General features: G+C 43.9%; 1 protein-coding gene across 2 annotated transcripts in view; it reads right to left on the reverse strand.

The window, feature by feature from the left end:
- LOC143300997 (anaphase-promoting complex subunit 5-like) overlaps positions 1 to 22,886 on the reverse strand; it is a 30,216-nt gene extending 7,330 nt beyond the window's left edge. The window contains exons 1-14 of one of the 2 annotated variants that reach the window (XM_076614974.1): positions 22,751 to 22,886; positions 21,590 to 21,830; positions 20,871 to 20,953; positions 18,963 to 19,090; positions 16,743 to 17,007; positions 15,187 to 15,260; positions 10,792 to 10,862; positions 9,973 to 10,074; positions 8,930 to 9,123; positions 7,619 to 7,700; positions 6,336 to 6,428; positions 2,515 to 2,582; positions 2,241 to 2,354; positions 348 to 782 (exon numbers count right to left, since the gene is read on the reverse strand). In XM_076614974.1, coding sequence (XP_076471089.1) covers positions 348 to 782; positions 2,241 to 2,354; positions 2,515 to 2,582; positions 6,336 to 6,428; positions 7,619 to 7,700; positions 8,930 to 9,123; positions 9,973 to 10,074; positions 10,792 to 10,862; positions 15,187 to 15,260; positions 16,743 to 17,007; positions 18,963 to 19,090; positions 20,871 to 20,953; positions 21,590 to 21,820 — 1,940 coding nt within the window. In that variant the 5' untranslated portion in view covers positions 21,821 to 21,830; positions 22,751 to 22,886. The remainder of the gene's footprint in view (positions 1 to 347; positions 783 to 2,240; positions 2,355 to 2,514; positions 2,583 to 6,335; positions 6,429 to 7,618; positions 7,701 to 8,929; positions 9,124 to 9,972; positions 10,075 to 10,791; positions 10,863 to 15,186; positions 15,261 to 16,742; positions 17,008 to 18,962; positions 19,091 to 20,870; positions 20,954 to 21,589; positions 21,831 to 22,750) is intronic. The other variant, XM_076614975.1, reaches the window with a different exon arrangement.
- Between the last annotated feature and the right edge of the window lie 4,435 nt (positions 22,887 to 27,321).

Genomic DNA, 27,321 nt, shown 5'->3' on the forward strand with positions numbered 1-27,321 from the left:
GCTTTACCACTTTTACACATACACACCTGCACAAACACACTCCTGCACACACACCTAACACCTACCCACACACACTTGTCAAGATACACGAATGCACATGACTGCCCCCCCACACCCCCACCCCAAACACACCACTCACAAACACACCTAACATCTACTCCCCACCACACACACACCGGCTCACACCACCACCACCACCACCAACCCACGCAACCAAACCCACACCTGCCCCCCTACACACACCTTCCCCTCCCGACAGATACACAACTGCCCTCCCCACACACTTGCTCCCCGCCCCTAAACCAGCCTCTCCTACTGCTCTCTACCCTACCCACACATCCACCCACCTGCACAGAAAGTCTGGCGTCAGATCCTTCCTCTCAGCCGCCTCCTCCCTCAGCCTCTGCAGGGCGTTCAGGCTGGCCCCCATCTCCCCCCTCTCCCTCTGCAGCCTCGCCAGGTGCAGGCGGCCCTCGCAGTCGTCCACCGCCCGCAGGCTGTGAGCCGCCCGCTCCGCCTCCCCCCACTGGCCCTGAAGCAGCGAGCGCTCGAACGCGAGCGACTGCTCACACGCCTGCCAGAGGTGGGCGTGGCGCGTGTGGGCGGGGAAGCGCTGGCGGGCGTGCTGGAGGGTCTCCCTGGCGCCGGAGTGGTCGCCCCTGTCAGCGTGGTGACGGGCCAGCAGGCAGAGGGCGACGCAGGTGGACTCCCCGTTGTAGAAGACCCCCTTGTCCTCCGTGTCCAGGCACAGCACCAGCTGGGCGCACATGGCCGCACACTCCCTGTGACACAATGATGATGATGATGAGTGTTGGTGGTGGACCTCGAGTGGTGGTCTGGACGTTAGTCATGCAGATGAGATGATGCCAACTATCTCTCCTCCCTCTCACTTCAAATAACTGTGAAATATTATTTATTTCTCACAAAAAGCTCTACCCAAACAACTATCAAAAGTATCTCACTAAATTTTGCTACATGATTTTGGTATCTTTATGGTAAAAGAATAATTACTGAAGCATTTCCACCATTCAAACCCCATATTCCTTCAGTCTGTATCACTTGTTGGGTAGAATTTTACACCCCCCCCCCCCTCCCATTTGCTCTCCAATAAAAATCATGCAAAACCACCATCACTCCCTGCACAGAAACATGGGTGAACAAGCCTTCAGCTCACAACCATGAAAATATAATCCAGAAAGAAAAAAACAACAACCCAACTTAGATTCCTCTCCTTGCTCCTTCCCACCTATTCCATCAACCTAAAAAAAGCTCATGTGAGTATGAAAACTCCCCACGAAGGGTACTCAGTCCCAATAAATAATGGAAAATATAATAAATATTTAGAATAATGGACATTTATATGGCACGTTTTTTCCAGAAATACTGCTCAAAGCACTTGACATTTCGTTCCCCCCTTCCTTCCATACCCCCGACCCCCAGCCCCCACATACAGAAACACATACCAGAATATACTTGCCCAACTGAACATTGAAAACCACACACCCATCCATGACGCACTCTAGAAAAAACATCCCTGCAACACGTGTTCACGCATGCACGCACACAAATGTACGGACACTCGCAAGCACCCTGCCACTCACTAATGGCAGATGGCTACGCCACAATAAAGTATCCTGCCATGTTTTGCATAACCAGGACTTGGCATTTACATGATTAGAAAAATTACTGAACGTGCAGACACCGTTAAACCCTAACACTCTTTTGATTTGCATCACCTGTCTGACGGGCGCAATAGCCGAATGGTTAAAGCGTTGGACTTTCAATCTGAGGGTCCCGGGTTCGAATCACGGTGACGGCGCCTGGTGGGTAAAGGGTGGAGATTTTTACGATCTCCCAGGTCAACATATGTGCAGACCTGCTAGTGCCTGAACCCCCTTCGTGTGTATATGCAAGCAGAAGATCAAATACGCATGTTAAAGATCCTGTAATCCATGTCAGCGGGTTATGGAAACAAGAACATACCCAGCATGCACACCCCCGAAAACGGAGTATGGCTGCCTACATGGCGGGGTAAAAATGGTCATACACGTAAAAGCCTACTCGTGTGCATACGAGTGAACACCGCAGAAGAAGAAGAAGAAGAAGCATCACCTGTCAGCAGTGAGTTCACATCCCTCTGAACCCTTCATGCTATCTGAAGAGGATACACAAAGCCACACTCACATGCCTTTTGCCAAGAGTTACTGGAACACACACACACACACACACACATCACTGACCTGTTGCCATAGTAACTCCAGAGACCCGCGCGCTGTGCCCCGCTGATGCTCATCATGCTGTACAGGGAGTTCTGACAGTTGATGACGTTGCTCTTCATCATGTAGTCAAACACGCTGCAACAAGACCATAATAATAAATCATGTAGCAAAATCCAAATAAGACACAATGAAAATATATACACAGAAACACACACATACACACAAAATGAAACAAATACTTACATACACGCACACATGCACACGCAAAGAAACACAAACACACACTTCAACATACCTGGATGGGGTTGCAGTGGCAAATGCATTGTGTCTTGCTAAAGCTTGCACTCCCAAAGAAGTCAGGTACTGCACACACCAAAATGACCAGATGCTGAGAACACATTATTATGAATGGAATTCATCTATCTCGTGAGACGATGTTGATCGAAATCAGTCGGAAACCAGATTCTGAAGTGGTTCAACAATCCTATCCTTCTTCTTCTTCTTCTGTGTTCGTGGGCTGCAACTCCCACGTCCACTCGTATATGCGCGAGTGGGCTTTTACGTGTATGACCGTTTTTAACCCGCCATGCAGGCAGCCATACTCTGCTTTCGGGGGTGTGCATGCTGGGTATGTTCTTGTTTCCATAACCCACCAAACGCTGACATGGATTACAGGATCTTTAACATGCGTATTTGATCTTCTGCTTGCGTATACACACGAAGGGGGTTCAGGCACTAACAGGTCTGCACATATGTTGACCTGGGAGATCGTAAAAATCTCCACCCTTTACCCACCAGGCGCCGTCACCGTGATTCGAACCCGGGACCCTCAGATTGAAAGTCCAACGCTTTAACCACTCGGCTATTGTGCCTGTCAACAATCCAATCCAATCAACTTCAGTCATTTTTAGAACATCATAACATATCAAATTCATTGACCCTTTTTTGTTCTCTTAATCTTATATATTACAGACTGACATAACTGACATGTGGAGTGGTGGCCTAGAGGTAACGCGTCCGCCTAGGAAGCGAGAGAATCTGAGCGCGCTGGTTCGAATCACGGCTCAGCCGCCGATATTTTCTCCCCCTCCACTAGACCTTGAGTGGTGGTCTGGACGCTAGTCATTCGGATGAGACGATAAACCGAGGTCCCGTGTGCTGCATGCACTTAGCACACATAAAATAACCCACGGCAACAAAAGGGTTGTTCCTGGCAAAATTCTCTAGAAAAATCCACTTCGATAGGAAAAACAAATAAAACCGCATGCAGGAAAAATGCAAAAAAATGGGCGGCGCTGTAGTGTAGCGACGCGCTCTCCCTGGGGAGAGCAGCCCGAATTTCACACAGAGAAATCTGTTGTGATAAAAAGAAATACAAAAAAACCTTACAGTTGGGCCAACAGCTAAGTGAGAGCTGTATGATAAATGGTTTTTCCATTGCAATACAAACTCATTCACAGCGTAGCTTTTGTGAACGTCTCTGATTCTCAAACTAAGAGGCAAGACTGCAATGTCTCTTAGTGGCCTCTTGGGGACCATCCCAATGCCAGCTGTCCTAAAGACCTCTTGGGCCGAGAGAGTGGGGATGCAGCTTGGGGCAAGACACTCTCCACTATAATCAAATTCTACCCCAGATAACAAGTCGGGACAGCAGTTGCCTCCTTTGCTGTCTTATGGTCATAGTCGGACACAACTGACTATTCAGGTTCAGGTTCAGGTTCAGGTTAGGGGCTGATGTTGATCATCGTAGCCTCACGGCTTTTTACGCCCCGTCTCATTTATGATTAGCACAAGGCCTCACGGCCTTCTTTGTGCTATGTCGTCATCGGTCTTGTCTCAGTCTAAGTAGACCCAGTTACAATTATCTTGGACCATCAAAGTCAAACCAGATGTCTTTTAAAATTTTGTGATTATCGATAAGGTTCTTGAAGTTGTTGGTACTGGAAGCATACTTGATGTTAGTGGTTAGTTTGTTCCAGTCGTTAGTAACCCTATAACTGAAAGCAAATTTCCTTGTGTTATTGTTATGTCTCTGTTTATAAATTTTATCAACACAGTTTCTTGTTTCCTTATTAGTATCTGGCGGTGAATCAAAGAAGTGATCTTTTTTAATATCGACTATTGTACAATGAAATCCACATGCATTCACATCCATACGTAACATTCATCAGAAAAGAAAAAGACTACAACAGACAACCCTGATCAATTTTATTCACCTATCTTAGAATCATTAACTTGTTTACCAAAATCTCATGATCATTATTCTTTTATGTTTTAATTCATTGGTGTATTGGTGCATGTGTTCAATGAAGTTTTCTGTTTAAAAAAGCAGTTGTCTTGTGTCAGATTTAAACGTCAATGTTAAAGGTTTGATGAAATGAACATGTGCTGTTGAAGAACACTTGAAAAAGCATGCTGGAAAAGCCCTTACAATCCACTGGGCATAAAACAGTGAGAGTGGGGAGAGGGAGAGACAGAGACAGACAGAGGGAGACACACACAGAAAGAAACTCATTTTAATATCAAGCCTGACACTGACAGACACTGTAGAGAGAGACAGAGAGATGGAGAGACACAGAGAGACAGAGAGATGGAGAGAGACAGAGAGACAGAGAGATGGAGAGAGACAGAGACAGACAGACAGAACAGAGACAAAGACAGAGAGAGACAAAGACAGAGACACACACACATGACCATCCAGCACAGTGACCAAGACACTCGCCGACAGGTTCCGTTCATGACTTTTTCCCATAGAACACTCGATCAGGTCGCCAACCTTACCCCAATGCCCCCGCCCCGCCCCCTCCCTCCTTTACACAGTGACCAAGACACTCACCGACAGGTTCCGTTCATGACTTTTTCCCATAGAACACTCGATCAGGTTGCCCACCTTACCCCAATGTCCCCGCGCCCCCTCCCTCCTTTACACAGTGACCAAGACACTCACCGACAGGTTCACTTCGTGACTTCTCCACAGAACGCTTGACCTGACCCACCTGCCTCACACCATCCACCCCCCCCTCCCCCCTCCTCTCCCCCACCAAAACCAGTCCCCCAACACAGTAACAAAGAGACCCACCGACAGGTTCAATTCGTGACTTTCCCCCACAGAACGCTCAATCTGACCACCCGCCTTGCACATTCCTCCCCCAGACCCCCTAACACACACACATATACCCAAAACAGTGACCTTGACACTCACCTACCGGTTCAGCTCGTGACTCTTCCCCACAGAACGTACGATCTGACCGCCTGCCATACACCACAGCTCCCCCAAAACCACTGCCCCCTTCCCCATTCCCCCCCTCTAAACTACCCCCCCACCCCACCCACCCAACATAAAGACACTTACCGACAGGTTCAGCTCGTGACTCTTCCCCACAGAACGTACGATCTGACCGCCTGCCATACACCACAGCCCCCCCAAAAACCACTGCCCCCTCCCCCCCCTCTAAACTACCCCCCCAACCCCCTCCCCACCATCACAGCCCCCCACCCCTCCCCCCCACACAAAACCACTGCCCCCTCCCCCATCCCCCCCCTCTAAACTACTCCCCACCCCACCCACCCAACATAAAGACAATCACCTACCAGTTCAGCTTGTGACTCTTCCCCACAGAACGTACGATCTGACCGCCTGCCATACATCACAGCCCTCCCCCCCCCCCCCAAACCATCGCCCCCTTCCCCATCCTCCCCCCCCCCCCCTCTGAACTACCCCCCCCCCCAACCCCTTCCCCACCCCCAACCCAACATAAAGACACTCACCTACTGGTTCAACTCGTGACTCTTCCCCACAGAACGCTCGATCTGACCGCCTGCCATACACCACAGCCCCCCCTCCCCAAACCAAACCACTGCCCCCTCCCCCATCCTCTCCCCCCCTCTAAACTACTCCCCCACCCCGCAACCCCCAACCCAACATAAAGACAATCACCGACAGGTTCAGCTCGTGACTCTTCCCCACAGAACATTCGATCTGACTGCCCGCCTTACATCACAGCCCCCCCCCAAAACCACTGCCCCCTCCCCCATCCTCCCCCCCCCTCTAAACTACCCCTCCCCCCCCCCACCAAGCCCCTCCACCCACCCCCAACCCAACATAAAGACACTCACCGACAGGTTCAGTTCGTGACTCTTCCCCACAGAACGCTCGATCTGACCGCCCGCCTTGCTCCCCTCCTGGTCCTTCAGCAGGTTCAGCCATGACTGCCCACACAAAGCAAACACACACCAGGAAATCACACAACAGAAAACAACAACCCCCCCCCCCCCCAACCCCCCCTCCCAAAATAACCCTGAATCATCGATAGTTTCAGCAACAATGTTAAACTGATCTTTCTCATGTTAAACATTACATTTTGAAATAATACTCAATACATAAAAAGCTTGGATTTTTTTTTTTTTTTTAAGTGTATCACAAGTGAGTCTTGAAGGCCTTGCCTCTCTTGTTTTATATTTTTTTTCTGCCTGCAATTTTATTTCTTTTCCTAACGAAGGTGCATTTTTCTACAGAATACCTTTAGTAGTTCCTGAGAAACAAAAATTAGCTGAAAATGACGCAGTGGTCCACCTTAAAACTAACCTGAATCATCAGTGGTTTCAGCAACAATATCGAAACGAACCCCGAATCATCAGTTCGCTGCTGATAGTGACTTGGAGGAAGAATTTGACGGCAGTGTTGATTCGCCAAATGACGAAACTGACACTGACAGCACTGACGAAGAGGAAGAAAGCCGTGCACGGAAAACGCAGCGTGTTACAACTTTCTGCTTCAACCGTGGTGCGACGTGCAAAGATGACAATCGATTTTCACAAGAATTATTTACAATATGCAACAATCTCTTTGCATTAATATAAAGAAAAAATCAGCAAGATTGACTGAGTGGTTCCTCAAAACTCCCTGGTAAGGGGAGAGCACTTTATCACAAAATTCTCTGGCACTCAACAGGTTAACGATCCTGTAATCCGTGCCAGCATTCAGTGGGTTATGGAAAGAACACACCCAGCATGCACACCCCTTGAAGGTGTTTTGCTGCCTACACAGCGGGTAAAAATGGTTATGCACATAAAAGCCCACCTGTGCAATCAGGTGAACATGAGAGTTGCAGCCCATGAATGTAGAAGAGGAGGAGGAGGAGGGGGAGAAAGAAGAAGAAAGAAGGAGAAGAAAAAAAGGAAGAGGAGGAAGAGGAGATGAAGAAGTAGAAGAAGTAGACGAAGCAGAAGAAGGAGAAGAAACTGAAGAAGGAGAAGCAGAAGAAGAAGAAGACAAAGGAGGAGGAGGAGAAGAAGAAGATAAAGAAGAAGGAGAAGAAGAAGAAGACAAAGAAGGAAGAGGAGAAGAAGAAGAAGACAAAGAAGAAGAAGAAGAAGAAAGAGAAGACTGGCAAAGTTACCAGGGCGTGCTGCAGACAGATGTGGTCGTTGCTTTCCTGGGCCATCCTGATGGCCTCCAGAAGGGCTGCTCTGGCTTCACGCCTGCAACACATGTTTCACACACACTTAACACCAAGGTAAAAACATGAAATAACCAACTTCACAAACACCAACGCAAGAAAAAGACAAGACTCACTTGTGATAAATTAAGTCCCCTAGCATTAATTACAGAGTAATTTCCCTTTTTTACTATCTGCACCAAAACGTTTGCAAAATAAATAAAAATTCCATGCTTAGCAAAAGTAGTTCCTGTTTGAACAAAAAATGATAATAATGACTGCTCTTGTTGTTGGGTCAGAATATCGGATCAAAGTGCCAAGTTTAGAGAATACAAAAAATATACATATAACAGTAAATGCAGTTTGCATATAATTAGGCTTCATTTTTTATTTTTTTGTGCCCATCCCAGAGGTGCAATATTGTTTTAAACAAGATGACTGGAAAGAACTGAATTTTTCCTATTTTTATGCCTAATTTGGTGTCAACTGACAAAGTATTTGCAGAAAAAATGTCAATGTTAAAGTTTACCACGGACACACAGACACACGGACACACACAGACACACACACACAGACAACCGAACACCGGGTTAAAACATAGACTCACTTTGTTTACACAAGTGAGTCAAAAAAGAAAATAAAAGAACCAATTTGTGTTTCACACACAAAACACCAATGTAAAACTCTAAAAACAACAACACTCTGTGTGTATGTCTTATTTACTAAAAATCACCCAGACATAATTGTCAAAACATGTAATGTTCTTCCTTTTTGTCAACCTCCCATGTTTCCAATTGATGTTGGCTTTTTTTTTTCCTTACTTGGACCAGAAAATGTGTTTATTGATGATATATTAACTCAACAACGTCTGGTCGGCTGCCGATTTCCGACGCTATTCCGCTCACTTGAAAGAATGTCGGACGCACTGTTACGACAGGTTTTGATCTTTTTTTAACGTTACCGATCTTGGCGATAACTCACAATTTCCAGATAACTCAGACACTTTTCTTGCGAGTTCCTTCCCTTAGACTGTTGTCCGTTTGTTCTGTAGTAGTTTTCTTTGTTCGTGAAACGGACAACCCTAAAATCACAACAACACATGGTTTTCAACATGGCGGCACCAAGGCGAAACCGATTCATGTGGAACATAAGAATGGCTCATTACAGCAAACTGAATTTTGATACATGGAAACCGTAAGTGTGATTCATACTGGTAAACAGGAAGAACAGAACCTTGTTTTCCATGGTGAAACCCAAAAAACCGCCACCAACTCGTGCTTGAAGTTGAAGTGCAGTGCCGCCAGGTTGAGGGCAGCGTATCGCCGGCTGACTTCGTCCTCTGTGCGTTTGGCGTTGCCAGTGAGCTCCCCTGTCAGCTGCGTGGTGCGGTCAAAGTAGTGGTACAGGTTGTGAACGGCTGTGCAGTATTCCCTCATCCGCAGGTTGTTCAGGTACGACAGGAAATGCTGCCACACACACACACACACACCACGATCTTATCATCACTGATGCATTTTTTTTTTCATTACCGTAATTTGAGGGCTATAAGGTGATATTTTTTCTCAGTCTTGAACCCTGTGCCGACGGGTGCAATAGCCGAGTGGTTAAAGCGTTGGACTTTCGATCTGAGGGTCCCGGGTTCGAATCATGGTGACGACGCCTGGTGGGTAAAGGGTGGAGATTTTTACGATCTCCCAGGTCAACATAAGTGCAGACCTGCTAGTGCCTGAACCCCCTTCGTGTGTAAATGCACGCAAGATCAAATACGCACGTTAAAGATCCTGTAATCCATGTCAGCGTTCGGTGGGTTATGGAAACAAGAACATACCCAGCATGCACACCCCCGAAAGCGGAGTATGGCTGCCTACATGGCGGGGTAAAAACGGTCATGCACGTAAAAGCCCACTCGTGTACATGCGAGTGAACGTGGGAGTTGCAGCCCAAGAACGCAGAAGAAGTCGAAGAAGAAGAACCCTGTGCCTTATACACAAATGCATCTTGATCGTGGTGACTGAACAAATGGGCATTTTCATGCACATAAAAGCCCACTGACACATGGGAGTTGCAGCCCACTAACAAAACAGAAGATGACAATGAACAAAAAAAAAAGCAAAAAAAAAGCAGAAGCAGCAGCAACAGCAGCAGAAGCAGAAGCAGAAGAAGAAAAAGAAAAAGAAGAAGATGAAGAAGAGGAAGCAGAAGAACAAGAATGTGAAGATGACAAAGGACAAGAAGCAAGAAGAAAACAACGAAGAAACAGCAGAAGAAACAAAAGAAGCAGAAAAGGGAGGAGGAAGACGAAGAATAATACTTACAGCTTCAGCAATATCCGGATGCTGTTCCAACATGACTGACAGTTTCTTCTGCAGCTGTTTAGGAGACAACGCTTTGTTTTCATCCATTGACAGCAAACTCGTCTGCAAGAAGAAAAAAAAACCCCAAAACAGTATGTAAGTGGATAAGTAGAGTATGCTCCATAAGGATTAGAAAAAGGATAGGAAGCTTGTGTACATGAACATATTCATACATATACACAAGTACACGCACATACGCATGCGTGTACACACAGCGACACACACACGAAAGCACATGTACACACTCACACACTCACACTCACACACACACACTACTCCATACACCCCCTTCTCCTCCCCCACCTTCTTTTCTTTCAACATCCAACAGTAATATCATTTTCTGACTTAGAGTGGAAAGACATTAAATTGAAGACTACAAATACTATGTAAACATATACATATGCACACACACACACGCACACACAAAAAGAATCGAAGAACACTGAAATGTACATATTCACAAACATATACAAGCACACACACACTTACACACACCTGCATGCATACACATGTTGGAAAAAAGGAAAGAGGCAGGCATACATGTACATATTCACATGTATAAATATGCGTGTTCCTACATACATAAATACAAACATGTACACACACACAGACTCACAGTAACCATCAGTAAGTTAATTAACTTATATTTTGCTCTCTCTCTCTCACACACACACGCACACACACACGCATACACACACACTTCAGACAAGCACACCAGTAAAACCCATCCAAACACACACAATATAAAACCAAAGAAACTATAAGCAGTGCACACTGTACCTGCTGAGAAATGAAGAACTCTGCCTGTTTCTGGGAGAAGGACACTTTCTCCACCTCTCTGAAAGAAATGCCTGCATCAGTCACTGTTAGAGCAATGTACAGCCAAATCTGACACACCCAGCCTACATTTTGTTGAAACTACACATCTTAATGTTTACATAAACTGAGCAATAATATCGTTTCACACCACATGTATCACAATAATTTTGTTGAAAACTACCCTCTCTTAATGTTTACATAAACTGAGCATTAAAGGAAAGTTTCATACCACATGTATTGCAAAAATACTTATAACTAGCATTAATTACAGAGTAATTTCCCCCTTTTTTTTTTACTATCTGCACCATGCTTAGCAAAAGAAGTTCCTGTTTGAACAAAAAATGATAATAATGACTGCTCTTGTTGTTGGGTCAGAATATCAGATCAAAGTGCCAAGTTTAGAAAATACAAAAAATATAAATATAGCAGTAAATGCAGTTTGCATATAATTAGGTTTCATTTTTTTTATTGTTTTGTGCCCATCCCAGAGGTGCAATATTGTTTTAAGCAAGATGACTGGAAAGAACTGAATTTTTCCTATTTTTATGCCTAATTTGGTGTCAACTGACAAAGTATTTGCAGAGAAAATGTCAATGTTAAAGTTTACCACGGACACACAGACACAGACACACACACACTCACACACAGACAACCAAACACTGGGTTAAAACATAGACTCACTTTGTTTACACAAGTGAGTCAAAAATGTGAAATCTTTCACTGCTCTGTTGTGGGTGGGTGGGTGGGTGAAGAAGTTGTGTTAGGGCTTTTGATTAGTATGAATGAATGAAAGTTGTTCTTCTGTGATGCCTCTTATTTTATTTTATTTTATTATTATTATTTAAAAAAAAAAATTTTTTTGTGAACTATGGAAGTGCTGCTTTTTGGTTTAATTATTGTCTTACTCTGGTGATACTTGATTTTTAAATGAACTGTGATCTTTGTAATTGCATATTTTGTGAAGAGAGAGAAAGAGGAAGAGAGATGTGTGTGTGTGTGTGTGTGTGTGTGTGTGTGTGTGAAGATGAGCGATGCGGCTTGGCTGACTGAAATGGAGAGGCACGTAAATTTCAGTAATCTGTATAATATTTTTTTGTATATAGCTATTTCCATTGGTGCCATTTAATTTATCTTTTTATTTTCTATTCATTTTATTTGTTTGTTGTTTTCTTCTTATGTTGGACATGTGCTGCTGCCAAAAAGAAAATCTCTGTACCAAAGTAAAGACAATAAAGTTTGTGTATATATATTGTGTATATACTGAACATGGTAATGCCATTTCTGCCATCTTCAATCTGTCAGACATTGCCTGAGGACATAACGAATTCACCGACATTACCAAGTTTCAAGTTTTAATTATCCTTTCACTCCTATTGGAGTAGGGAGGATTACTGCAAAGTAATCTTTTCATGCCCAGAACAAACACTTCCAAATACACAACAATGTCACATAAAAGTTGAGAAAACACAAATGTCTTTTTAACTCCAAAAGTATAGCTAGGCAACCTTTGCAAATCTAATCATCTTACTTACAGACTAAAATGACTTTTTTTTTGCCTCCTTTGAGCATATTACAAAAATTAAAAACCGATTCCACTGGAGCGATACTGGCCGGCTGATGTGGTAGGTTTTTGTGAAGAAGAAGATGATGATGACATGGCGGGGTAAAAACGGTCATACACGTAAAAGCCCACTCGTGTACATTCAAGTGAACGTGGGAGTTGCAACCCACGAACGCAGAAGAAGAAGAAGATGATAATGACAATGGTCTGTGAGTAGGCGCCATTTGCACACTGTAGTTTAGGCCTACTGTGAATTTTTTTCTACAGCCTCCTTTTAAACACTGGCCAAATCAAATCAAATCAAATTAAAAGTTCATGTTAGGCAATTGTTTATGTGTCTGATCTCAGCTGGCATTAAAACAGATGAACAAAACTGCATGATAGAACAAATAAAGACGGCAGTAAGTGCAGATTAACTGATGGCTGACATCTTCAACAGTTTCAGTTTCAGTTTCAATAGCTCAAGGAGGTGTCACTGCGTTCGGACAAATCCATATACGCTACACCACATCTGCCAAGCAGGTGCCTGACAAGCAGCGTAACCCAACGCACTTAGTCAGGCCTTGAGAAAAAAAAAAAAAAAAAAAGTGAATAAATTATAGATAAGCTTACATAAAAAAATAAAAAAATAATAATTATGATATAAAAAAAGGTAGTAGTAATGAAAATAATAATAAAATAATAATAATAATAATAAATAAATAAGACAACAATGATGATAAATAAGCAAATAAATGTAAAACATTCAACAATCTGTTCTCAATGCAAAAACTGGTCACATACCCCTTGATGTCGGCCACATTTCACACAACTATATGATATCCATGGTCCATTCACATTTAGAAGAAATATTATACGAACAAAATAGTCGAATAAACTGCACAGGTTCTGTTTGCTTTTTCATTTTCCTGAAAAAATAGAAAGAATCTTGCTGGCTAAAATAATTGGTAGCTAGTTGTTCTTCTTCATTCGTGGGCTGCAACTCCCACATTCACTCGTATGCACACGAGTGGGCTTTTACGTGTATGACCGTTTTTACCCCGCCATGTAGGCAGCCATAGTCCGTTTTCGGGGGTGTGCATGCTGGGTATGTTCTTGTTTCCATAACCCACCGAACGCTAACATGGATTACAGGATCTTTAACGTGCGTATTTTATCTTCTGCTTGCATATACACACGAAGGGGGTTCAGGCACTAGCAGGTCTGCACATATGTTGACCTGGGAGATCGTAAAAATCTCCACCCTTCACCCACCAGGCGCCGTCACCATGATTCGAACCCGGGACCCTCAGATTGACAGTCCAACGCTTTAACCACTCGGCAATTGCGCCCGTCGGTAGCTAGCTGTTTCAATGGCACACTCTTCATCCTGACCAATGGTAAGTCACTACAATTTTGTGAACGAACAGTGCAGCGAAGTTCACCCACGTTATCAGCAACTAACAAACACCTCCAGAAATGACGCCAAAATCATTATCCCAACCACTCATCTGCTGTGAACGTCATCTAATCCAACTGTCTGTACCATCCATGACTGATCGGCAAGTTCTTTTCCACAGCACCAATTTATTCATTCTGCATTTGAAGAATTCTTTTCCATGGACTCTTCAGGGGTAGGAAAAAGAGGAACGCATGCATGATGGAGTCTCCTGTCGGACCGACGGATGAGTAGGCAGGCTGGCTTATCTGTCGGTGTGTGTCCTCATATGGGAGAAGAGGCCTATTCTGGATGTGCAGCACTTCCCACAGGTGTTGCAAGGGAAAACGTCTCCAGAAGTTGAGTCCTGCTTCCTTCGCTCACGCTTCTCCTTAATGGCCAGCGTTCTCTTGTTTTCAAATGTCTTTATGCCACTAGAGCACAGCATCCTCCAGTGAGAGTGGTCAAGGAAATGATGTCTATGTCACAGGCTTTGAGGTCTGACTTCAAGGTGTCCTTGAGCACTTGCAGGGGCTTCCAAGAACGCATGCATACTACATGATACTCAGCGCTTCAACTGGTTTTTATTGATTTGTTTCTTTCATGACGTGACTTGTCATTTGTGCAACAATTTATTGTCTATACAGATAGATAGACAGATAGACAGACAGATAGACTGACTGATAGATCGATTGATAGATAGACAGACAGATACATAGATAGGAGGTAGATATTAAATTTCAAAGTAGTGTTGAAAATTCGTGCAATATATCCGAAATGTGCAAAAAATCATATGACAATAAGAAAGCCAATGATGTTAAAAACAATGACGTTAAGTCATCATACAATGAAAACAACTTGAAAATAAACCAAAGGGATATCAGATGGCAAACTAGGAATTAACAATCAAATATTCTAGTGTAACACTGAAGGGGGTCAATTTTCAATTGACTCATCTCAGGTTGAATGGATGTTTTCTCTTGTATGTGATGTTTTGCTCAAATTTTTATCTATTTACTTACATATATTTATTTCAAAACCTTTTTTTATGTCACAATTTTGTTTTCAGTTTTGTTAGCTTTTTTCCAGTCTTTCATCACTTTACTCCATTTTTTTCCTTTATGTACTTATGTTAATTCATTATGTGCTGTTGAAAATTAGAATAAAAATAAAATGGAGAGGAAAAAATGAAATGAGCTGGAAAAATGAGGGTGAAGGTCAGAGAGGGGACATAACTCTGGTAGTTAGCTTAATGTGGACAACATGAAGTCAGCATTGTTATTCCACATATGTGCAGTTAGACGAAAAACAACAACAATAAAACGACAACAACAACAACAAATTTTTAAAAAGAGTTAAACTTAGGGAAAATTCATACTAGCAGACATTGAGCATTGGAACAACTTGGGCGTCTCCTTTGTCGGGAAGTTGAAACTCACTCGTTTAAGTACGCTACGGGACAAAAGAAACAGAAAGAAAAAGAAAAACAGAAACATTGAAGCTAGAGCCTGACACTGTGCAAAAACATTATTCCATTCATAACAATTTTGATTTTTAAACTAAAGTCAGTCGATATCAAACACACACGCGCAATGACGAATGTGGAAATATTTCAGAAACTCTAACAAAAACAAATCACCTCCCTCACAAGCTCTGGACCTCTGCAAACCACGTGGCGACCGGCTACTCAGCCTACCAACGTGGCCACATTCCAGCAGCCGACAGGCGCTGCGCATTCGCTGCCAAGCACTGCCACCCCTCTGGATTATTTCTTTTTGTTTATACCCATCATTCTTTTTCAAGTTGCAGCAGAAGAGACCAACAGATACGCACAACAAAAAAAACAAGCAGCCCGGAGCACACCTGACCCCCTATGGTTCGACACAACACCTGACGAAATGCAGGCCTATCTCTCTGTGTTGATATTGATGGGGATCAATCGTCTTGCCACGTCTGTGGTGCTACTGGTCAACCGACCCTCGCTTCAGGAATAACTGGATCAGCAGTGTCATGCCCAAAACACGGTTTTTCAAAATCAACCAGTACTTTCATCTGCGCCACACATCTAACACACCTGCACGTGATCACCCCGACTAGGACCCCTTGTACAAGGTGAGAAATGTCATCAACATGATTCTCCCTTTGTTCCGGACCAACTACCATCCACGTCGTGAACTAAGTATTGATGAGGCAATGATCGGGTACAAGGGTCGGATATTTTTCAAGCAGTACATGCCAGCCAAGCCAACCAAATGGGGCATCAAGGTGTGGGAGATGTGTGACGCCAGGACAGGGTACTGCGTTGCATTTGATATTTACACCGGCCGTGCAAGTCGCAGAGACACCACCATCAGTCTGGGGCATGAAATTGTTCACATGTTGGCATCACCTTTCTACCATCAAAACAGGCATCTGTATTTTGATCTGTTTTTCACCAGTGTCCCCTTGATGACACACCTATCCCAAAATGGGACATATGCCTGTGCCACTGTCAACGTCAACCGCAAGGGGTTACGAGAGGAGGTCAAGACTGCCAAATTGAAAGAGAAGGGAAAATTCATTTCACTTCAAAACACTAACGTGCATGTGCATGGGATAACTGCATGTTGGTGTGCTGTATTAGAATTGTCATCATCGCATGTGACATATTTGGTGACATTTTGATGACAGAGACATGACCTTTCACATTTAGACACACAAAACCTCGCTCACATGACTGAACAAAGCCTTGTGACCATACCTGCCGAATTTCATGACTCTAAAGGTTTATTCTCGGTTGTGGTGAAGCGTGAACCATACATACCCATTTTAAGGCTAAACTCACCAAAAGAATCCGAAAACTTGAGGGAGTTTGGCCTAAGAGAATCTGAATACAAGAGGGTTAACCACCACACTGTTATTGAGCCCATCCAACCTAATCTAAATACTAATTACCCGGTCGGCGTTGTGGTGTTCAGGTCTGAAGGCAGCAGATCCGATGACGACAGCTGCGAGGTGGACCCCAGACCACAGGAGTCTGAGAAGGAGAAGCCATCCCTGGTGACGGGAACGTCCTCCCCTCGACAGCTGGCGGCGATGACGTCGCTGTAGGTGGTGATGGGTTTACCGGTCAGGTAGGACCTGAGGCGCGCCTGGAAGTTGCACAGCTGACTGAAGGACATCTGGCTGTAGGCCAGCCACATCCGACGGATGAACAGACCTGCCACACACAGCACGACACAGAGATACAATGAACAGACCTGCCACACACAGCACAACACAGAGATACAGACAATAAACAGACCTGCCACACACAGCACAACACAGACAGACAATGAACAGACCTGCCACACACAGCACAACACAGAGATACAGACAATGAACAGACCTGCCACACACACAGCACAACACAGAGATACAGACAATGAACAGACCTGCCACACACAGCACAACACAGAGATACAGACAATGAACAGACCTGCCACACACAGCACAACACAGAGATACAGACAATGAACAGACCTGCCACACACAGCACAACACAGAGATACAATGAACAGACCTGCCACACACAGCACAACACAGAGATACAGACAATGAACAGACCTGCCACACACACAGCACAACACAGAGATACAGACAATGAACAGACCTGCCACACACAGCATAACACAGAGATACAGACAATAAACAGACCTGTCACACACAGCACAACACAGAGATACAATGAACAGACCTGTCACACACAGCACAACACAGAGATACAATGAACAGACCTGTCACACACAGCACAACCCAGAGATACAGACAATGAACAGACCTGCCACACACAGCACAACACAGAGATACAGACAATGAACAGACCTGCCACACACAGCACAACACAGAGATACAATGAACAGACCTGTCACACACAGCACAACACAGAGATACAGACAATAAACAGACCTGCCACACACAGCACAACACAGAGATACAATAAACAGACCTGTCACACACAGCACAACACAGAGATACAGACAATAAACAGACCTGTCACACACAGCACAACACAGAGATACAATAAACAGACCTGTCACACACAGCACAACACAGAGATACAGACAATAAACAGACCTGCCACACACAGCACAACACAGAGATACAGACAATGAACAGACCTGCCACACACACAGCACAACACAGAGATACAGACAATGAACAGACCTGCCACACACAGCACAACACAGAGATACAATGAACAGACCTGCCACACACAGCACAACACAGAGATACAATAAACAGACCTGCCACACACAGCACAACACAGAGATACAGACAATGAACAGACCTGCCACACACAGCACAACACAGAGATACAGACAATAAACAGACCTGCCACACACACAGCACAACACAGAGATACAGACAATAAACAGACCTGCCACACACAGCACAACACAGAGATACAGACAATGAACAAATGCGTGTGTGTGTGTGTGCATGCATGTGTGTGCACGTATGTGCTGACAGCAAAGCATCCCCTCAGCAGTCACACTGGTGCGGTCTTCTTCTTCTTCTGCGTTCGTGGACTGCAACTCCCACGTTCACTCGCATATACGCGAGTGGGCTTTTACATGTATGACCGTTTTTACCCCGCCATGTAGGCAGCCATACTCCGCTTTCGGGGGGTGTGCATGCTGGATATGTTCTTGTTTCCATAACCCACCAAACACCGACATGGATTACGGGATCTTTAACGTGCGCATTTGATCTTCTGCTTGCGTATACACACGAAGGGGGTTCAGGCACTAGCAGGTCTGCACATATGTTGACCTGGGAGATCGTAAAAATCTCCACCCTTTACCCACCAGGCGCCGTCACCATGATTCGAACCTGGGACCCTCAGATTGAAAGTCCCAACGCTTTAACCATTCGGCTATTGCGCCCATCACTGGTGCGGTCGATATAGGTAGGGGTGTGTGTGTGTGTGTGTGTGTGTGTGTGTGTGTGTGTGTGTGTGTGCCCATCACTGGTGTGGTCGGTATAGGTAGGGGTGTGTGTGTGTGTGTGTGTGTGTGTGTGTGTGTGTGTGTGTGTGTGTGCGTGTGCACGCAAGTACATGCGCTTACATGTGAGTATGCGCATGCATGTGTGTGTGTGTGTGTATGTGCTGACAGGCAGCCGCCCCCTCACCAGCCACACTGGTGCGGTCGATGTAGGCGGTGGTGGGGTCGTTGTGCTCTGAGCTGGACATGATGGAACCCAGGCCCTCCATGAACACCACCACGCCCACAAACCCCTTGATGTCAAAGCTGTCCAGCCTGCACACACACACACACACACACACAACAAGATAATAATATTCATATCAGGGAGGGAGGGGGGGGTGGGTGGGCGGGGGACACTCAAATTCTGCAGAAAACATCCACTCTGATAGGAAAAACAAATATACTTGCGAGCAGAAAGAAGAAAAAAAAGAAATGGTGACACTGGTGTCGCAGTGACATGCTTCCCATGGAGATAATAGTCTGAATTTCACACCGAAATCTGTTGTGACACAGAGTAATACAATACAATCTGTTGATTGATTGATTGATATGGATACTTATATAGCGCCTATCCTCGGTCGGAGACCAAGCTGTAAGCGCTTTTCAAACACAGAGTCATTTACACAACAGGCTGCCTACCTGGGTAGAGCCGACTGACGGCTGCAATTGCTCGCTCATCATTCGTTTCCTGTGTCATTCAATCAGATTTCAGGCATGCACATCTACACACTCAGACATGTAACATTTAACATTTTACGTGTATGACCGTTTTGTTTATTTACCCCGCCATATAGGCAGCCATAGTCCGTTTTCGGGTGTGTGCATGCTGGGTATGTTCTTGTTTCAATAACCCACTGAACACTGACATGGATTACAGGATCTTTAACGTGCGTATCTGATCTTCTGCTTGCATATACACACGAAGGGGGTTCAGGCACTGGCAGGTCTGCACATATGTTGACCTGGGAGATCGGAAAAATCTCCACCCTTTACCCACCTTATCTTCGGGTCATGCAAAGTGTTCTTGATCATAATGCTTGTGTGTGTGGTTTCACACCTTTGTCCAAGAGGATGTCGAATGTATTTTACAGTCTTTGTACATACTGAATTTCCCTAATGGATAAACAAAGGTGCACTGCTATTTGCACTGTACCTGGCCATTAAAGAAACAACAACAACAACAAAAACCCCCCAAAAAAAAACATAGACCCAAAAGTAAACAAAGTATAGAATAAATGGGTGATAAAACAAACTGAAATTATAAAAGTGAAAAGGCCTGATATGTACTGAGCAGGAAATTGCATAATGTATGGACACTAGGAGGAATGACATTACTCATTTTCATACTGCCACTGTCCCACTAACTGGCAATAAAAATATATAAACAAGAGAGGCAAGGCCTTCAAGACTCACTTGTGATACACTTTTTTAAAAAATCCCAGCTTTTCATGTATTGAGTATAATTTCAAAATGTAATGTTTAAAATGAGAAAGATCAGTTTAAAGCAAATTAAATCCCCTAGCATTAATTACAGAGTAATTTCCCTTCTTTACTATCTGCACCAAAACGTTTGCAAAATAAATAAAACTTCCATGCTCAGCAAAAGAAGTTCCTGTTTGAACAAAAAATGATAATAATGACTGCTCTTGTTGTTGGGTCAGAATATCAGATCAAAGTGCCAAGTTTAGAGAATACAAAAAATATAAATATAACAGTAAATGCAGTTTGCATATAATTAGGCTTCATTTTGTGTGTGTGTGTGTGTGTGTGTGTGTGTGTGTGTGTGCCCATCCCAGAGGTGCAATATTGTTTTAAACAAGATGACTGGAAAGAACTGAATTTTTCCTATTTTTATGCCTAATTTGGTGTCAACTGACAAAGTATTTGCAGAGAAAATGTCAATGTTAAAGTTTACCACGGACACAGAGACAACCGAACACCGGGTTAAAACATAGACTCTGTTTACACAAGTGAGTCAAAAATCAAAAAAGTAAAAAAACGGAGATCATGCAAAGACGAAATAAATACACCCTCAAGATGAAAGCATACATACCTGATGTTAAACTTGTTCATCAAATTTGGCGTCAGCGTGGCGACCAGGCGAGACTTCAGTTCCATGACAGGCATGTCTGGACTCTTGTGACAAAACCAACCACAACCCAGGTCAGGACCCCCTTTAGAATTCACGCCCATCTTCCAACGGGGCAGGCAATGTGCACTTTTGTTAGATTGAGCATTCATCTGCATTGTACTATATTGTATTGTATTGCATAGTATTGTACTGTATTGTATTACACTGTAATTTGTATTGTACTGTATTACTTCTTTGTCAAAACACAGTGCCAAAGTGCAGTGCAAATATTTTTTTTTTTCTGTCACCAAGTGTATTTGTCGTCATAAGTACTGTAAAGTTCGGTCTATAAGCCGCGACTTTTTACCCCAGCTTCAACCTCTGCGGCTTATACAATGATGCGGCTTATTTGCGGATTTTAATGATCCCGGGAGTGTCACGTTCTTTATATTTCATAGTCATACTGGAGAAGTCAACATATATGTCTTAAATTTTCCTCCCAAATTTAAACCATACAATCAAATCAATTTTTTTTTTTTTTACTTTATTCTTGATGCAAGCATTCAATTCAGTTCAAAATACTTTACTCATCCCACTCAGGGTTATAACAGAATGACTAAAAACTGTATTCTCACTAAAATAAGAAAAAAGTTCAATAACTCTAGTCCCCTTTTACCTGAACTTAACTGTTATGTAATCACCTGCAACAGGTCCAGGAGAGTTGTCATGATCTGACGCTTCTCTCGCTCAGTGAAGGGAAGCCATGGATAGTCGTCGTCAAGGGCGATGTCCGTGAAGCGCTCTGTTCGGTGAAGGCTGAACTCCTCCCAGATCAGCACCAGCAGGGCAAACTTGTGTGGAGTTAGCTGCTCCTTGCTGGGCTGCACTTTGACTGGGTGCATGTTGAACGTTTCTTCTTTAGGAGACGACATGATGATGTGTCTGCACAAATCACAATCAGGTGTTCCCTGTGAGGTTCAGAACCGCCTGATAAAACAGTGGAATATGTCTGCCTCTGAGACCGAAACTATCATATGGCCCTATTTGTATAAATTCAACAGTGCATCCGGTGGCAAGTGAAAACCAACATTTTCCTTAACAATGCGTGATATTAGACTGACACCAGTCATAATGACACTGCAGCTCTAGTTTCACTTTCACACACACACTATTTAAACCATTTTTCACAGCAAAGAGTGTGGTGGACTTAGTACAAACTACAGCTTTTAAGGGGTGGATTGGCCAATGGTGGAGGAATAAGGTTTGGTGTTTTTCCTGATCCATTAACTTTGAAATGACCTACTGATTTAGTGATGACAAGGTCAAATGACCCAATGTTCTGAACAAACTCCAAACTGTTTAGGTACTTACTATGCCTGAAGAAAATATGCATCACTAATTAATTGATCAATTTGATGATAAACTCACTGAACCTTCACATGGATGACAAAGAATCTCTAACGTGGGTAACTGATCTGCACATTGAGCAACTAATGGGTTCACATTAAGGCAGCCCAGGCTGTAAACACATCTGTTGATCTGGGAAGTCTGCAGTCTCCCCCCCCCTCCCCCGCCCCCCTCGCCTCTCCCCCAACATCCCTACTCTTCCCCCCCACTCCTGAATGTGCACAAACCCACAAGGCATATTCCCTCAGCGGTGACTGTCGACTTCAGGATCAGCCACGTCACTCCAATTATCTGAATCTATAAATTCGGTTTCTGCGGTTTAGTAACCCAGTCGATTCAATCAGTAACTATGATGTTCACTGTTAAGCATTGAGAGATAAGACATAATAATTAATGGCAAACACTGTTCGCACTATTTCGCTCCCGCAAAAAGCTTCCGGAGGGTCGGCACTTACAGAAAGCTTCGATCCACCACACAACAAATCTAAATTTCTGCCACTGCTTCGCCTACATGTAGAATGTGCCGGCAAACAAACCCTGTGCAAATCAGCTTTTCAGCCCTTCTCCCTACAAATCACCCGCCATCTTTGTATTCTCCCGAACTCAATCCAGTTGATGATTTAACCGAATAAGAATAGTAACAAATAACATAAAGTAAGTTTTGAAAATTGCTCTTTTACCAATAAATTGACGGATGAAGTCTTATTTAAAAGAACAAAAATTAACATCTAAATATCGTATTACATATAAGGCACGCTCTTGGCTTTATGTGCAAACGAATGAGCATCTCCTCACACCCTGACACTGAATAAGCTTCCAGGGCAACGAGACAGATAAGGATAATTTGCAGAGGCCAGTCAGTGTCGGTCATAGTCGTACCTGGGTGTCTCGACGGACAAAAAATGAAATAAATACATGAATAAAAGCATAAGCAGATAAAGTAATCGATGAGCTAAATGTGTGGGAAATTGCAGTTAATTTATAAATCATATGTAAGAGGAGATTATATCAGTTCAGTTTAACAAAAAACAAAACAAAAAAAAACAACAAAAAAACAACAACAACAAAAATAGAGAGAGAGAGGTCTAATATCACTCAAAGTGAAAAGAAGTTAAAAGTGAATTAAAGAATACACACACACACACACACTGCCACACTCACACTCACACACACACACACACACACACACACACACACACACACACACTGACACACACACACACACACACGCCGCGCGCGCGCGCGCTAAATCGAATTAAAGAAAGAACACACACACACACACACACACAATATGTATATATATATATATATATATATATATATATATATATATATATATATATATATATATACTTACTAGTATATGTATATATGTGTGTGTGTGAGTTTCAGTTTCAAGGAGCCGTGAGTGTGCAGACTGGTCCATATACGCTACCACATCCACTTAACTTGGAAAATCTCTCTCTCTCTCTCTCTCTCTCTCTCTCTCTCTCTCTCCACACTGGGCACACACACACACACACACACACACACACACACACACACACACACACACACACACAATATGTATATATATATATCATGTATATATATACTTACTAGTATATATATATGTATATATGTGTGTGTGTGCGCGCGCGCGCGTGTGTGTGTATGTGTGTGCACGCGAGCGCGCGCATATGCGTGTGTGATTGTGTTCGATGTGTTTGTGTGTGTGTGTGTGTGTGTGTGTGTGTGTGTGTGTGTATAGGGGGTGGGTGGGAGTTCGATAAAAAATAGATAAAAAAAAAAAAACTTTTTAAAAAACTTGGAGGGTGAGGTGTGGGGGGCACCTGCAGTCACGTGACAGCCACCACGTGCACTGAAGTGAAGTGCATGAAAGGCATTCCTCCTGCCTCACAAAATGATCGTTACCTGTTGCTTTCTTTGCATTTTTTTTTTTTAACCCACTTCAACAGTGTGTACACGTGTGACATGTGTGCCTTTGCCACCTGCTTGTGTTGACGGGGTAAGAGCCGTCTGAGCTGTTTTCAGTTATCAAGATAGACTTCACTAACGCTTATATCCCGTGTCGACATCACTTTACAGTTGGGCCAACAGCCACGAAGCCTGTGAGAGCTGTAAGCTTATGGTCAATGGCTTCTCCAATGCAATGGGGATTTATTTACAGCGTGGCGTTTTGTGACGGACGACAACTCTCAAACTAGGAGGCAAGCTTGCACTGGCTCTTAGGGTTGCAGCCTAACGGGGTTGGGGCTCCGGCCATCCCAAAGCCGACTGTCCTAAAGCCCTCTTGTATTGGTCGAGCGAGCGGGGATGTAATTTGGGTAAAGACTCTCTCTGTTATCTCTCTCCATACGAACGGCGAAAGAGAAGACGTTAACAGCGTTTCATCCCAATTACCATCATCAAAATATTGCAAGCGGAACGCTCTTATACTGAAGAGGTAAATGTTCACAAAGAATACCACAGTTCTGATGACGGGAAGCTAAAGGTTGGGGTCATTCAGACACCCACTGGACATCCGAGGGGTCTGTGTAGAGGAGAAGAGAGGACTGGCCGTACTGAGTGAGTTATAATCAGCCCAGACAGTCGGGACAGCAGTTGTCTCCTCTGTTGTTCTCATGGTCATAAGTCGGGACACGAGTGCATTAATTTATGACCATCATACCCTTCACTTCATATGCTGTCCTGGAGAAGTTTTAGGAACGTGTACAGCCCCAAAGAGTGGAGGGGTTGAGTTCTCAAGAAATACGAACAGAAGGTACCGTACTATACGGACCAGAACACCAATACAGGATTCTAAATTAAATGTGTGTGTTAATGAAGCCTGAATATATGACACAGGAAACGAATGATGAGCGCCTGAAAGTGGATGTTAATCGGCTCTACCCAGGTAGGTAGACATGTCTTTTGTGCAAATGACCTTGTGTTTGTAAAGCGCTTTGAGCTTGGTCTCTGACCGAGGATACGTGCTGTATATGTACCCATATCGATCAGACTGTCACAAGTATCTGTATCATTCAATCAATAGACGGGCGCAATAGCCGGAGCGTTGGACTTTCAATCTGAGGGTCCCGGGTTCGAATCACGGTGACGGCGCCTGGTGGGTAAAGGGTGGAGATTTTTACGATCTCCCAGGTCAACATCTGTGCAGACCTGCCAGTGCCTGAACCCCCTTCGTGTGTATACGCATGCAAAAGATCAAATACGCACGTTAAAAATCCTGTAAACCATGTCAGTGTTCGGTGGGTTATGGAAGCAAGAACATACCCAGCATGCACACCCCCGAAAGCGGAGTATGGATGCCTACATGGCGGGGTAAAAACGGTCATACACGTAAAAGCCCACTCGTGTGCATACGAGTGAACGTGGGAGTTGAAGCCCACGAACGCAGAAGAAGAAAAAGAAGATAATCAATTAAAAAAATAAATAAAAAAAATAAAAAAAATCAAATATTCAAATAAATTTAACCCTTTCGTCCCTTTTGGAGTCATTGTGGCGGGTGAACATAATGTACCATGTTTTAATCACAACTTCAGTCCAGCAATGCCGAATGAAACAAGCCTAAATTTACAATTTACACCGGTGAAAATATATTCCCAAACACAATTATTTTTAAAAAACAAAAAACAAAAAAACAACAACAACAAAAAACAAAACAAAACAGATTAAATAATAATAATAATAATAATAAAAAAAACAAACCAAACAATACCCAAACTTCGCCATATCAACATGTGGGGTCCAGCACAAATCGACACAAGAACAGTTCCTTCCGCGTTGGGAACCAACAGGGTCTTACACAGGTAAACATAACACACACGTAACAGAACAGAGGAATCTTAAATCTTCAAGACTTTTTTTTGGGGGGGTGTGGGTGGGGGTGGGGGTCGGGGTGGAGGTGCGGTGGGGGGGGGGTGCGGGGGGTTCCATCATCTCTCTCTCTCTCTCTCGATTTTGAATGTTGGTTCACTGTACTCCCTTCATGAGAGGTCATGGCCTTTATTGAATAAACAATCCGTATCCGTATCTCTCTCTCTCCCTCTCTCTGTGTGAAGTTTACTTCTCTCCATACGAACGGCGAAAGAGACGACGTTAACAGCGTTTCACCCCAATTACCATCATCAAAATATTGCAAGCGGAAGGCTCTTGTACTGAAGACGTGAATGTTGACAAAGAATACCACAATTCTGACGACGGAAGCTAAAGGTTGGGTCATTGAGACACCCACTGGACATCCGAGGGGTCTGTGTAGAGGAGAAGAGAGGACTGGCCGTACTGAGTGAGTTAAGAGTTATCCCCAAAAGACCCCATGGCGGCACACTGAAAAACCCCCACAAAAAACCCCAAGAAAAAGAAAAGAAAACAATACATGGCAACAATGTGTGTGTCAAGGTTAAACGGTACAAAACGAACTTGTATGCAAATGTGTGAGGCATAGGTGTGAGTGTGTGTGTGTGTGTGTGTGTGTGTGTGTGTGTGTGTGTGTGTGTGTGAGTGTGTGTGAGTGAATGAGTGGGTAAGTGTGTGTGTGTGTGTGTGTGTGTGTGTGTGTGTGTGTGTGTGTGTGTGTGTGTGTGTGTGTGTGAATGAGTTGGTAAGTGTGTGTGTGTGGTGTGTGTGTGTGTGTGTGTGTGTGTGTGTGTGTGTGTGTGTGTGTGTGTGTGAGTGAATGAGTGGGTAAGTGTGTGTGTGTGTGTGTGTGTGTGTGTGTGTGTGTGTGAGTGAATGAATGGGTAAGTGTGTGTGTGTGTGTGTGTGTGTGTGTGTGTGTGTGTGTGTGTGTGTGTGTATGAGTGAATGAGTGGGTAAGTGTGTGTGTGTGTGTGTGTGTGTTTGTGCGTGTTAGTGTGTGTTGCGCATATGTGTTGCACATGTGTGTGTGTGTGTGTGTGTGTGTGTATCTCTCTCTGTGTGTGCCAGTTTGTGTGTGTCTGTGTCAGTTTGTGCGTGTTAGTGTGTGTTGCGCATATGTGTTGCACATGTGTGTGTGTGTGTGTGTGTGTGCGTGTGCGTGTGCGTG

Source organism: Babylonia areolata, chromosome 27 (assembly GCF_041734735.1).
Source record: "Babylonia areolata isolate BAREFJ2019XMU chromosome 27, ASM4173473v1, whole genome shotgun sequence".
Classification (NCBI taxonomy): Eukaryota; Metazoa; Mollusca; class Gastropoda; order Neogastropoda; family Buccinidae; genus Babylonia; species Babylonia areolata.